Consider the following 14,620-nt stretch of genomic DNA (forward strand, 5'->3'; position numbering starts at 1 on the left):
GTTAATTTAAGTTATATTAAGTAGTGTGTAGGTATAGGGACTGATGACCTCAGTAGTTTGGTCTTATGACCTTACCAAAAATTTCCAAATTTTGCACTTACATACTACAATCATAGAAATGGAAGATTGGTCAGCTTTGGAAGGGGCCCTTTCCTCATCATGGGTGTGAATTTATTCGCATCACTTCATCTACTAGATGCGAAACCTGTTTTCCTTGTATCCTCCTCCAACGGCCCCATAAGTTAGTAACAAACTATTATTTTTGCCTCATTCAGGTGGATTACTTTTTGTTAGGGCCTTACGTTACCAATAGGACTAGCAATGTGCTTGCGAATAAAGTCCAAACTCAGTTACTGTTTGCATGTGTTATCAATTCTGTTTAGTACATATCTGAATGCATTATTATTATTATTATTATTATTATTCTATTGATGGGATTTTGGAAACATCACGTCTATTACTGTTAAGGAGACAGTGTAATTCGAAACCGAACATTTCACAATTAGTGGTGTTGGGATGAATCATGCAGAACAATATCTGTCAGAGTGGTAATGCATGTTAGGTGGAACAGGGCACAAGATTGACAGCGTGTTTATACTCTATGCGCTGTTCACCAAACAGGAACTAGTTGTGAGTGGAGTAACATGCCTGTGACAGACTCCAATGTACATGTATACACATATTGAATTTTCTCACTGTAACCTCTAAACCAGTGTGGCAGACATATGGCATACGCAAATGATGAATATGTGGATATTATTTGGTCCTTGGGGCATCTGATAACCGCCGGACTGGTGTTGCCACTCATGAATTTGCTGCTAGATATCCTCGTTGATGCCACCCAGATAAAAATGTGCTTCGTTGTCTGGAGCTGCACCTTCGGGAGTCAGGTTCTCTCCTTCCACCACTGTGTGACAGATGTCGTCCACAGGCTCACAGTACTCCAGCAACTGAGGAAGCTATTCTGGAGGTCATACACCAAGAACCTCAGTGAAGTACACAGAGCGTAGCAAGGCAGCTGTGTGTCTCACAATGCACAGTCATTACATGCTGCACGAGCATGGGCTGAACCCCTATCATCACGCTTTCACGCAACACCTGCGTTCTGCAGACCGCCATTGGTATTTGGACTGAACATTACCAGGGTAATGGCTCAGATGCGGAGGTCCAGTTGGATGGCCACCACGTTCACGTGACCTAAATCCTTTGGATTTCTTCCTGTCGGGACACCTGAAGGTGCACATGCACTCTACTCTGCCGACAAATGTGGAAGAATTGTTAGTGTGTGTTCATGCTCCTCTTGTTACTGTGGATGCAGCTTTACTGCAAAGGGCCCAGAGCTGTATGATCCAGCAGATTGCGCAATGTTTGGACGTGCAGGGAGGTCGCTTTGAGCATCTGTTGTTCTGTGGACGACGTATTTTGTTGTGAAGGTATTGCGGTCATTAATATGGACATTATTATTGTCACTGGATGCCAATGTGCGACATCTGAGTGCTCATATTACATGTAATATAACTGACAAGTAGATGTTGTGTTATTGTACTGTGCTATCATCTTTAGCATATCGAAACTGATATTGTTTTGGTAGTTATTCTGTCCTATAACAGGTCATTTGTTTCCCCTGTCTATTTATTATTTGTCTAAGCACATATTTGTTACATTCAGCATTACAAAATGTTGTAAATTTGGGATACATGTGACCTAAGAAATTGTGTATATTACAGTATGAAATGTCAGAATGAAATTAGCCATAAAAAAAAATGTGCCCCAACCCAGGATCGAACCCTCGACCTCCTGCATGCTAACCCAAAACTCTATCCACTGCACCAACTATGCAGCACACCTCATGTGTACTAAGAGAGGCAGTTACCACGCATGTTGTTACAGTATTGCAAGATTGCCACTCTTTAATGTCCTTTTTCTGCTGGATGTACTCGCCGGACAAGATTTTGTGACAGACATTTTTTTTATCGTTGGCATGTGAGGAGTCACACTGCGAAGCCCGAGTGTGCGAATTTGGCTTCACCCTGTATATCTTTCATAGGGACAAGTCATAGTGGCAAGATTGGCTTGTATGTTTTTACATTTCCCCAGAGCCCAAACATTCCTTTCCTGAGGTCAGCATCTACGTCTTTCCATATTTCTGGAATCAATTTTTTTCTTGTACCTTGCAACCAAGATATACATTAAATTGCTAGATCATTAATATTTCCACTTGTCAGCACTCTCCTGCTTTGGAAATAGAATTATTAACTCTTCTTAAAGTCCGGGATATTTTACCTGCTTCAGATGTCTTGCATGAAGGTGGAATAGTTATATCATATTGATTCCCCCAAGCATTTCAATAATTCTGAAGGAATGTTGCTGTTCTGGGTTTCTCTTGGCATTACAAAATTGCAGATGAAAATGCCTTATATTGATGAACAAAAAACATTTATCCAGAAGACACACCACCAAGTAGATCTGTGCCTTTGCAAGATGGGAAATTGATATACAGGGTGCCAATAATTAAAGTTCCAGTTTCATAACACTGTACAAAGAGAAGAATGAAGGCAAATTTGAACAGCATATTATTGATGCAGGGGGAAACATGAAAAATATTAACAAAAATTTTACTAATAGATGGTGCTCTAATTCTCAGAATATGCACATACCAACATGAGTGCAGTACTTGGCTTTTCCTCACTTCGCATCCAAGATGCCCAAATGGCTGTCTCCATGAGGGATCATGCATTGCTGGTAAAGCTCTTTTTCAAGAGTGGAGACTGTGTTCCAAGTGCCCTTCAGAAGTTCTGTACATTCAAGAGTATGAAAAAAGGCATTGGTCCAATGTGTGCTAAAGGTCTGGAGAAAATTATTACAAGGTTTGAATAGACGGGTTCTTCTGAAATGCAGTGTGGCAAAGAGAAGAAAGCAGGTAATCCAACATCTGTCAAAGATGTGGCCATAGCATTGCTGGAGGGGTTGAGTGGTGATGTGCAAACATGCACTGTGCAGGGATATGCCTGCGAGCAAAATGCGTAAAATCCTATGAAACATACTGCATTGCTATCCGTACAAAATCACCCATATTCAGATGTTGCCTCCTGCTGACCTGCCCGCAAGACAAATGTTCGCTGTGAAATTTCTTGCTCACAGGGAAGTGGACAATGTATGGACATGGAACATTCTGTGGATAGACGCATTTTCTTTTCCAATGACATGTCAGTATGCAGAAATGAAGAATATGGGCAATGGAAAATCCACACGCACATCAACCTGTACCATTTCACTCTGCAAATGTGACTGTGTGGCGCTGGTTGATGGCATCATTTATCGTAGGGCCATATTTTTTCAAGGAGATGAGTCCTGCAGGTCCTTTACAGTTACTGGTAAATGCTATGAGAGTCTTTTGCACAGAAACAGCATTCCAACCATTCAACACTGCACATTGCACAGCCAGTGAAGCGGCTGCTGTAGAGGCGTTTTGGAAATAGGAGGGTTTTTTATTTCTCAGCCAAAAACGGTGTTACAAATTTGAAACATTACGTATGTATTATTTGAAGTGTCCTGACAGAAAGCGTAGCTGCAAGATAGTTTCAAAATGGTGTCTGTAGGTGACGTACATTACAAGCAACGTCCTATCATTGAATTTCTCACTGCAGAGGAAGAAACTGTGGGGAATATTCACAAACGCTTGTGAAAAGTCTATGGAACATCTGCCGTGGACAGAAGTACAGTTAGTCACTTGGCACAGAGGGCGAGGTCATCAGAAGGCGGTTCTGCAGAGCCCCACAATTTGTAGTGGTCAGGGAGACCATCCACAGCTGTCAAACCTGACATGTTGCAGTGAACTGCTGATGTCATTCGTGAGGATGGACGCATTATGACTCAGCAGTTGGCGTTTCATCTGTCAATCAGCAAAGGAGAGAACTTTTCTTCAGACACTGATCTGTTTTTGTGGCATAGAAGTTAATTTTTCTTTCATTAAATGTTCATTTTTCTTTGAGTCTTACAGGGTTTACATGTTGAAAAAGTGTGGGAAATAACTTCTCTCTCTTGAATCAAAGAAATACTACAGAAGGTCATTACTTAATATTACTCAAGAGCTTCATTTCAAGAAACAGAGTCTTAATTTTTAGTTCCTGTTAAAATGAGCTGTACTTGCAGTTTTGGTACATGGCATCTCTTCTGAGCTTTAATGCTGAACTTTTGTGTGAATCTTGTATGTTCCATATTTTATTTCAGAACTGATGTAACAGAATTTCACAATGATCTGTCACAGAGCTTGTCAGAACAAGGGCAAAAGGATTATCTGTAGGATATCACATAAATCCACATCCATATTCTGCAAACCTCTGTGAAGTGCGTGGCAGACAGTACTTTCCAGTGTTTCACATATTAGCGTTTTGTCCTATTTCATTTGAATTTGGAGCACAGGAAGGATGGCAGTGTAAATGACTTCTTTTCATACTATAATTACTTTAATCTTTTCTTCACAGTACTTAACAAGAGCAATACATAGAGGGCTACTGCTTATTCCTAAATTTGTCAATAGTGGGTTCTAACATTCTGGAAGTAGGCTGTTGTGCTGCAATTTGCCTCACTCAAAGTGCCTGGCAGTTCAGGTTTTTAAGCATTTCCGTGACATTCTCCCATGGGTCAGACAAACCTGTGACAATTTGTAGTGTTCTTCTTAAAGTAGTCCTGTTTATTATTGTTCCCACACACTTGAATGATATCCTAGCAACCAATCTATAAGGGTGATCAAAAATTTTACTTTTGAGAGCATTGCTGCAGATTATATGCAATTTAGCATGACTCTGATGGAGGTATACAAGCATCGACATGTAAGCAAGGGATCAGTGTGGCATTCATGTGTTTCCAATGTGTGTGCAGCAAATACAGAAACGTGAACTATGGTGACATTATCACCAAATGTGACCAAACAGGACCAACATGCTGTTTTTTGTTTCTTGGCTGCTGAAGGCCAAAGACTGGTAGGCATTCATCAAAGAATGAAAAATGTGTATTTGGCAGCGTGTCTGTCAAAAACTACAATTGTGGAATTGAGTGCAAAATTCTGATTGATTGTGGTTTGACACAAGACGCTGGTCAATGTAGGAGGCCAGCCTGATCCATTATAGACACGTGGGAGACACTTGAGCACCCACTTTACAGTTGCCGATCTCTCCCCATGTGATTGTCATGCCTATGGTCCCTTAAAAAATGCCGTGAAGGCTTGATGGTCCCTGTAGGATGAAAATGTGCAGCAGGCAGTTATGTTCTTCCTCAAACAGCAAGACACAGTGTTTTACCAAATTGTTATCTTCAATCTGGTGCATCGGTGGGATGATTGTCTCGATGCTCATGGCAATTTTGCCAGTTCACTCCCAGCCTGAAAGAAGCTGGAATATGTAATGGGTGTTGTCTAGTAGCAAGTGTATTCAGAACCATTTGTTGCAAAATTTCAAAATTATTTCTCTGTTCACTGCTGTTCTCATTGCTACTAAAAAGGTCAGATGGCTCTGTTTTGTAAACTCTTTCAACTGAACTGTACCTTCAGTCTGATATGTTTCCTCTTGTGCTACCAGCCAGCATAAAAAGCTACTATGTAGAAATTATTCACATATCCCCAAATATCACCTGGGTGTCAATAAAATAATATACACAAATCTCAAATAAACTGTACATTGTAGGTAGCAGACGCGGCAGCGCATCCTTTGCGCGTGTGTTCTAGAAACGGGGCACTGAAGTGCGGATACCGTTAGTCGTACCGAGCCACCAGCAAGGTTGAACCACCTAAAGATGTCGGACAGTTGATCTGAAGAAATACTGTGGAATTTGCACAACATGATCCAGCGGCAAGCCCGTGAAGACTATTTACAATGCATCCATTGGGAAAGCTTGAAGAGTCACATAGTAGACATTTGTTATAAAGTGGAAGCATCAGTATGTTTTCAGTAGTTTTGAGTTTTAATTTGTAATAAATTTTGCTTAGAAATTGTGCTTTGTTTCCTCTGCTTACCTCCTTCTGTGAAGTTAATATGACAAGCTAACAACCAAACAAAACTAACTTTTGGAACTGTGAGTATGAAAGGACCCCATCTTATGAAGACAAGTGAGTCCCTCTAATTCTGATGTCTGAATGGCCTATCCCTACTTTCTAACCTGCCCCAACCTCCCTCTTTTCTCTCTGATGAACCAACTAATAGTTCTGAAAGTTAGGATTAGTTTTCTCAGTTTTAAATGTTTCTAATGATATTACTGGAATTTTGCCTACTGAAGGTAAGAATTGGTAAGCAACTCAGTCTGTTTGTAATCGTAGAAAATAAATTCTTATATACAAGGGCAGCACACAATATTGTGGTCTTGATAATGATTTCATTGTCAGCAGTACATGAAGTTTTGTATATAAAAAGAGTAGTGCTAGTCAGCACTCAACCAAGTCAGTAATGCTTCACCTACCTGCTGCATTCAGCTATTCATTAAATTTTGTATTAAAAAAAAGAAGGAACACTGATTTACAACTGACCCTGAACCAGGTCAATACCTCTTTACCTACCTGCTGCATTCTGTGTCGTCTGGGTGCTCCGTGTGTTCTTTTAGGCCGCACAGCCATCTTATGCCTTGCTGCACTGTGGCTGAGTGGTACAGCTAACACTCCAATGTCCAGTTCAGCATCTGATGCTATCAAAAATGAAATTATCAATTAAACAATGGAACCGTGTGTGTGTGTGTGTGTGTGTGTGTCTATTGTTGACGAAGTTCTTAATGGCCGAAACCTATAATTGTGAGAGTCTTTTTGTTGTGCCTATCTGCGACTCAGCATCTCTGCTATATGGTGAGTAGCAACTTTCCTTCTCATATTATCGTTACAAATTATCAATTAATATTTTCTTTTATACAGGGTGGCCCATTGATAGTGACCGGGCCAAATATCTCACGAAATAAGCATCAAACGAAAAAATTACAAAGAACGAAACTCGTCTAGCTTGAAGGTGGAAACCAGATGGCGCTATGGTTGGTCCGCTAGATGGCGCTGCCATAGGTCAAACGGATATCAACTGCGATTTTTTAAATAGGAACCCTCATTTTTTATTACATATTCGTGCAGTACGTAAAGAAATATGAATGTTTTAGTTGGATCACTTTTTTCGCTTTGTGACAGATGGCGCTGTAATAGTCACAACCGTATAAGTACGTGGTACCACGTAACATTCCGCCAGTGCGTACGCTATTTGCTTCGTGATACATAACCCGTGTTAAAATGGACCGCTCGGTATCTTGGACGACATCATCCAAGTGTCAGGACCGTTCGCCGGAAAGTTACATTATTAAAGGAAACAGGAAGTGTTCAGCCACATGTGAAACGTCAACCACGACCTGCAACAAATGATGATGTCCAAGTAGGTGTTTTAGCTGCTGTCGCGGCTAATCCGCACATCAGTAGCAGAAATATTGCGCGAGAATCGGGAATCTCAAAAACGTCGGTGTTGAGTATACTACATCAACATCGATTGCACCCGTACCATATTTCTATGCACCAGGAATTGCATGGCGACGACTTTGAACGTCCACTGGGCACAAGAGAAATTACGGGACGATGACAGATTTTTTGCACGCGTTCTATTTAGCGACGAAACATCATTTACCAAGAGCGGTAACGTAAACCGGCATAATATGCATTATTGGGCAACGGAAAATCCACGGTGGCTGCGACAAGTGGAACATCAGCGACCTTGGCGGGTTAATGTATGGTGCGGCACTATGGGAGGAAGGATAATTGGCCCCCATTTTATCTATGGCAATCTAAATGGTGCAATGTATGCTGATTTCCTACGTAATGTTCAACCGATGTTACCACAAGATGTTTCACTGCATGATAGAACGGCGATGTACTTCCAACATGATGGATGTCCGGCACATAGCTCGCGTGCGGTTGAAGCGGTACTGAATAGCAGATTTCGTAACAGGTGGATTGGTCGTCGAAGCACCATACTATGGCCCGCACGTTCACCGGATCTGACGCCCCCGGATTTCTTTCTGTGGGGGAAGTTAAAGGATATTTGCTATCGTGATCCACCGACAACGCCTGAAAACATGCATCAGCGCATTGTCAATGCATGTGCGAACATTACGGAAGGCGAACTACTCGCTGTTCAGGGGAATGTCGTTAGACGTATTGCCAAATGCACTGAGGTTGACGGACATCATTTTGAGCATTTATTGCATTAAAGTGGTATTTACTGGTAATCACGCTGTAACAGCATGCGTTCTCAGAAATGATAAGTTCACAAAGGTACATGTATCACATTGGAACAACCGAAATAAAATGTTCAAACGTACCTACGTTCTGAATTTTAATTTAAAAAATCTACCTGTTACCAACTGTTCGTCTAAAATTGTGAGCCATATGTTTGCGACTATTACAGCGCCATCTATCACAAAGCGAAAAAAGTGGTCCAACTAAAACATTAATATTTCTTTATGTACTACACGAATATGTAATAAAAATGGGGCTTCCTGTTAAAAAAAAAAAAAAAAAAAACCGCAGCTGATATCCGTTTGACCTACGGCAGCGCCATCTAGCGGGCCAACTATAGCGCCATCTGGTTTCCCCCTTCAAGCTAGACAAGTTTCGTGCTTTGTAGCTTTTTCGTTTGACGCTTATTTCGTGAGATATTTGGCCCGGTGACGATCAGTGGACCACCCTGTATACATATATATTGAAAAATGTTATTCCTTGAGTTAAAGAACCAATTTTTTTAAACAAGTTAAAAGTAGTCAAATGAATAGAAATTACTTTCGCACAAATAAAGTTCACTTTCATATTTACCATTTTCCTGGTAAATTTTCTTGTCTTGAAGAGAAATCTTTGAGGAATGACCAGAGTTTTGTCCCACGGAGTCCTATAAAGAAAAAGAAAATGTTCTTCATTCCACAAGAGTATGTATCCAAAAATTATTGAACATGAAATTTCTAACTGTCATTGTCCTCTTGAAATAAAAAAGTTGGTAAGTTTCATGTGCAGTATGGTATTTGTGTGTTTCCTTTTAAATAAATATTTTTGGTTCGCCATAGTGTCAATTAAGTTGTGAAAGACTACAAAAGAAATTAAGCCTTTCACAGAGTAAATGAAACACTTTCATTTGGATAGTTACATTTAAAACAAGAATTTTATTTTTAGTTAACTGTATGTTAGTTCTCAGATGTTTCACTGCCATTCCTATGAATTTATAGTGCTGTAAGTTCTCTACAAGAGATGTCACTGTTTACAGCCTCTGAGTATTCACAACAAAATTTGAGACGGATTAAGGAGAAACATTATACTCTTTGTTCATACCTCGTCCATTTCGGAGCTACCCATGCTGAGTAACGACCCATCACTGCATGTGCTATGAGATTTGGTTGGGTTTTCCTGCAAAAAAAGAAGAAAAAATTAATAAGAGATTCACATACTTCAGCTATGACTATTATTGTTATGACTGAATTGGATGCAATTGAATGGCAATGAACCTATCAGAAGGAAAATCAGTTAATGTGGATCCTTAGCTTCCATCTACATTGAAATATGAATGAGTTTTTTTCTAATATGTCAAATTTATTACAGAATTGTAAAAACTCAGTTATTTGTTGGGGCAATAGGGATACTGTTTGGTTACTAATTTTACACTTGTCCTTGAATTCTGTCACCATTCATTGTATAAATATCAAAATTTCATTTAAAAATTCGTTAAGTTCACAGATGGACAGACAGAACTATTTACCTTCAGGAGGTGAGATGGCCAGTACTGCCAATAGAATGCAAACAGTCACCGTGCTGCTGCAAGGTTAGAAGAAAGAAAATGAGTTGGTTGAAGATTATACAGCATATAAGACGATCAAGTCGTTCAGAACCCAGGCTAGGAGGAACTTATCTTGTAGATTTGTGGGTTTCTATTAGCTGTACTGTGACAGGAAACTTCCTGAAATAAATACTGGTCATCCCACCACTCTTTTCCCGAATTTAATATTGTTCATCATATTCCAGTTTTTTTTTGCCTCACACGGATTTCTGCCATAATATAGCAAAACACGTTTTTTGTCTTTAGGCAATTTATCTTGACATTTGTGTAATATTTTGACAGTCAACCCATTTCAGAAAAACTGATTTTAATTGTCTGAAACATTTATCTTGTTTGGAAACCACGTGTGAAGTTATTTATTGTGACTATCTTGGAAAGGGAGGTAGGGGGGGGGGGGGGGTGGAAGGCGGGTGGTGTCTGTAGACATCAAGAGTAACAGAGTTTACAAAGGCATTGACACACATGTCTGTTATCGTTAGGAAAGGACTCTAGAGTAGGATGAGTATTCCACTTCCCAATTAAGTTTGAGGTTCTCAGGAATCTGAAATATTCCACTTCCCAATTAAGTTTGAGGTTCTCAGGAATCTGAAATAGCCAAAAAGAAATCTGTGTGGGATTTTCAAATTGGCAATGGCGTACATTTGACTTTCACCGTTTCTCCATAGTGCCTTTTCTGTCTACAACCATTTTTCACATTTCTTGACAGAACTTTCATAGTTCACCAACAGGTTAGGGTATTTACATTTACCAGAGTAGCAACTAGTTTTTGGACATATAATGAAATCTGTCTTTTAGTATGTGACTTTTTTTTTCTTCTACTTCCTTTCACTTTGGTGCATTAACATCTCTGTAAGATCAGTGGGTAAGTAAACTCAACCCTTACCCACACCACTCTTTTAAAAAAAATTTGCATTATCTCTTCTGACAGCCTATTCTGGTAAGAAGACCAGAGGAACAGCACTCATATAAAACAGATGAGAAAATTTGAACAATGTTAATTAGTATGCTAAACATCCATAGAATTTTGCATCTAAAATGCCGTCTGGCATTTGCCTTCCTCTTATTTTGACAGAGCATCACAAATAAGGTTTGTCAGTGATCAACATGTGTGGCATCAACCCGAATGGCATTCATTATGGGATCTGAGCCTAATTAATGAAGAGAGTAAGTTGGATTTTATACAAAATTTGTTTCTGAAATGCATTATGATTTTTTATTGATGAGTTCTTTAGTTTCTTTAGGGGTCACTGTGTTTGACTTATAAATTCTACAAGAAAATGGCACCAACAGCATAGGTTACTCACTTAAGTCTTCTCTTATTACTTTTGCAAAGGTAACAGAGGAGAAAAGACTCCTAGTACCCCTCTGTGTAAATCCAAATTCTCTAATTTCACTATCACAATTAGTACTGAAATGTATGCTTGAAAACTAATAAGCTTCTTCAGTCAAGTTAAATTATTGGAATTTTCATTGTAAAACTGTCACTGTGGCACATTACTGCCCTTGAAGTGTCTCACACTGGAGTTTGTTCAGCATTTCTGTGATGATCTTGCATTGACTAAAGAAACCAAACCAAGCAGCTCTTGGAATCTCTAGTATCTCATATGTTAAACCCCCTCACTATGTTCACAGATTGATGAAATGCTAGAGTATAATTGTTACTTTTGAGTCATGCCATGTGAAATCAACCAATAAAAAATTTAAACCTTGATGATTAGCAATTTTATAATTTTTTGTCATTGTATCCTACCTACCAAAATGAGATAAAATAAAGTATTAAAATTATTCTGCACATTTCATTTTAAAGTTATTAATATTTAAATGTCCCAAAATTTTGCGATTTCTGCCATGTTTCGAAACCTTAAAATGCCAATATCTCAAAAGGTAATTGGCATACAGACCTGAAATTTATGCCATTTTATTTAGTTTATTACAGGCTTTTAAAATATGTGTAGCTTCACCAAATTCATTATAATGCAAAATTTTCCCAAACTAAAACTTTTTTAACTTTTGAAAATTTCGAAAATGGATTTTTTTGTTTTAAAAAAATTTTTTTTAGCTGTACACTATCTATTAATGTGTGTGCCAAATTTCATTTTGGGATCTCAAACGGAACTGCTTATTTATATTGTTGGCTGTATCTCAACTGTACTTGGTTTGCAAGCTGGTTTATTGAACTACTGTTAAAGTGAAATTATTGAGAACTAATTAAGCACACGTTGTTCTTTCATTTTAAAATTGTACTGAACTATGTGATATAATGATTAACATAAATAATGTAAGGGATAGTATGCATCTTTCATTGTATATAACTTTTAATTATTGGTAGTTTGTAGTTCATATTTATAGAACAACTCTGTGTGTGTGTGTGTGTGTGTGTGTGTGTGTGTGTGTGTGTGTGTGTGTGTGTGTACATTCACTTCCATTGCTAGTCATTTGCTTCAGTTGAGATGAAATTAGCAAAGTATTGGTGAGAGAAAGGGGACTTGGTTGCTTTGTACATGTATAAGTCTTTAAGCACAAGTCATCATGTGACAAAGTGGCAGAAAACTGCCAGTGTCATTATTTCTAATGCTTAACCGCCCAATGAAATGTTGAAGGGCATGTGTTGGAATATGATAAGTATCAAGTGCAGTGCACGAATTGAATTGTTGTACTTGTCAGATCCCAACATTAGTGGTTCAACATTTTGTTGGGAAATCAATTCATGACTCTGGCAAATTTGTGCCACTTTGTCACTGAGGATGTTAATATAGAACGAAACGAGTGGCTTAATAAATGCACATAAAACAATAGTCGAAGTGGTTTTCTTAACATTCATATTAACCTGTTGTGGAAGCACTACATGATAAAGTATTAATTTCATTTCAGTTATTTGAGTGAAGTAATTCAATATTGCCTAATTATAGTTGGTGACCCCTATAACACTTCTTGGTGAATGGCAATGAATACCATTCACAGGTGACACTCTGACTCTCCTAATCAAACTGCCCTATTACTAGGGACAGGAAAAAATCGTTTTATTTTATGGACAAATTCAGTGTTATTCTTTGCAAAATTCGGTGTTATTTTTTCTAATTCCAGTGTTGTTTATTACCAGTTTCTGTGGTTTTTGCTATTTTGGTACGTTTTTTGTCAAACTCAGTGCTGTTTTTCTGTCAGTTTCTCTATTTTTGCCAATTTCGGTGTTATTTTTTGTTAAATTCGGTGATTTTTCTTAACAAATATTTGCCAGTTGTGTTGCTATAGTTGAAAATTTCGGTGTTATTTCATTTTTGGTGCTATTTATTTGTCACATTTGGCGTTGCCTGCCACTGTCGCTGTTAATTTTTTAGCGAATTTCGGTAGTGCATTCTTCCCTTTTTCGTGTTTATATTTTTTCCTGTTTTGGTGTGTTTTTTCCACTTTCCATGTTCCAACCATTGTACACTCGTAGGCGGGGTTCCGCGTGTCATTCTCATATTTGGAGGCAATACTGAATTCATCTTTACTGTGAGTTACGAATTTTTTGAGACATTCTCGAATCATATGGTAAATCTTGACAATATTGTACAATTCGGTGCTCCAATTCTTCAATTTTATCAACGGAAGTGCTGTACGCTTTACTTTTGAGAAGACTGCAGACAGAAAAATTCAAAATGGAAAGGCCTTGTACGTCAAGATAGAGGCCGTGCTTGTCCCATATGCCTTGGACCTTTCTCGCGCATGAGGTGTGTTAAATGAGCAGCAAAATGTGTTTGTGTCCTATAAAGATCCATATCCAAACACTGAAAAGTTGCGCATGTCACACCAATATTCAAGAAAGGCAATAGAAAAGTCCGCTAAATTACAGGCCCATAGCGTTAACGACGACATGCAGCTAGATTTTGGAACGTGTATTGTGTTCGAACATAATGAATTATCTCGAAGAGAACGGTCTATTGATACATAGTCAACACGGATTTACAAAATATCGTCCTTGTGAAACATAACTAACTATTTACTCAGAAGAGGTGTTGAGCGCTATCGACAAGGGATTTCAAATTGATTGCGTGTTTCTAGCTTTCCAGAAGGCTTCTGACACCGCACCTCACAAGTTGCTTGTACTCAAACTGCGTGCTTGTGGAATATCATCTAAGTTACGCGACTGGGTTCGCGATTTCCTATCATAGAGGCCACAGTTCGTAATAATTGACGGAAAGTCATCGAGTAAAACAGAAGTGATTTCTGGCGTTCCCCAAGATAGTACTATATATAGGCCCTCTGTTGTTCATTATCTATATAAACGATTTAGGAGACAGCCTGAGCAGCCGTCTTAGGCTGGTTGGAAATGATGCTGGCGTTTATCGTGTAGTAAAGTCATCCGAAGATTAAAACAAATTGCATAACCATTTAGAAAAAGATATCTACGTGGTGCGGGAATTGGTAATTGACCCCAAATAATGAAAAGTGTGAGGTCATCCACAAGAGTGCTAAAAGGAATCCGTTAAACTTCGCTTACACGATAAAATCAATCAAATCCAAAGGCCGTAAATGCAACTAAATACCTAGGAATTAGACATACGAACAACTTAAATTGGAAAGAGCACATGGAAAATGTTATGGGAGGAAGACGAACCAAAGATGCGTTTTATTGGCAGAATACTTAGAAGATGCAACAGATGTATTAAAGAGACTGCCTACATTACGCTTGTCCGTTCTCTTTTGAACTGCTGCGCGGTGTGAGGTCTTTACTAGATAGGATTAACGGAGTACATCGAGAAAGTTCAAAGAAAGGCAGCACTTTTTGTATTATCGAAAAACAGGGGAGA

The 14,620-nt window shown here is 38.7% G+C and overlaps 1 protein-coding gene across 1 annotated transcript in view; it reads right to left on the reverse strand.

The window, feature by feature from the left end:
• Positions 1–14,620, reverse strand: part of LOC124804627 — a 368,418-nt gene that overhangs the window by 22,428 nt on the left and 331,370 nt on the right. The window contains exons 3-5 of the mRNA XM_047264832.1: positions 9,329–9,403; positions 8,822–8,894; positions 6,548–6,672 (exon numbers count right to left, since the gene is read on the reverse strand). Coding sequence (XP_047120788.1) covers positions 6,548–6,672; positions 8,822–8,894; positions 9,329–9,403 — 273 coding nt within the window. The remainder of the gene's footprint in view (positions 1–6,547; positions 6,673–8,821; positions 8,895–9,328; positions 9,404–14,620) is intronic.

The sequence above is a fragment of the Schistocerca piceifrons genome, chromosome 7 (assembly GCF_021461385.2).
Source record: "Schistocerca piceifrons isolate TAMUIC-IGC-003096 chromosome 7, iqSchPice1.1, whole genome shotgun sequence".
Classification (NCBI taxonomy): Eukaryota; Metazoa; Arthropoda; class Insecta; order Orthoptera; family Acrididae; genus Schistocerca; species Schistocerca piceifrons.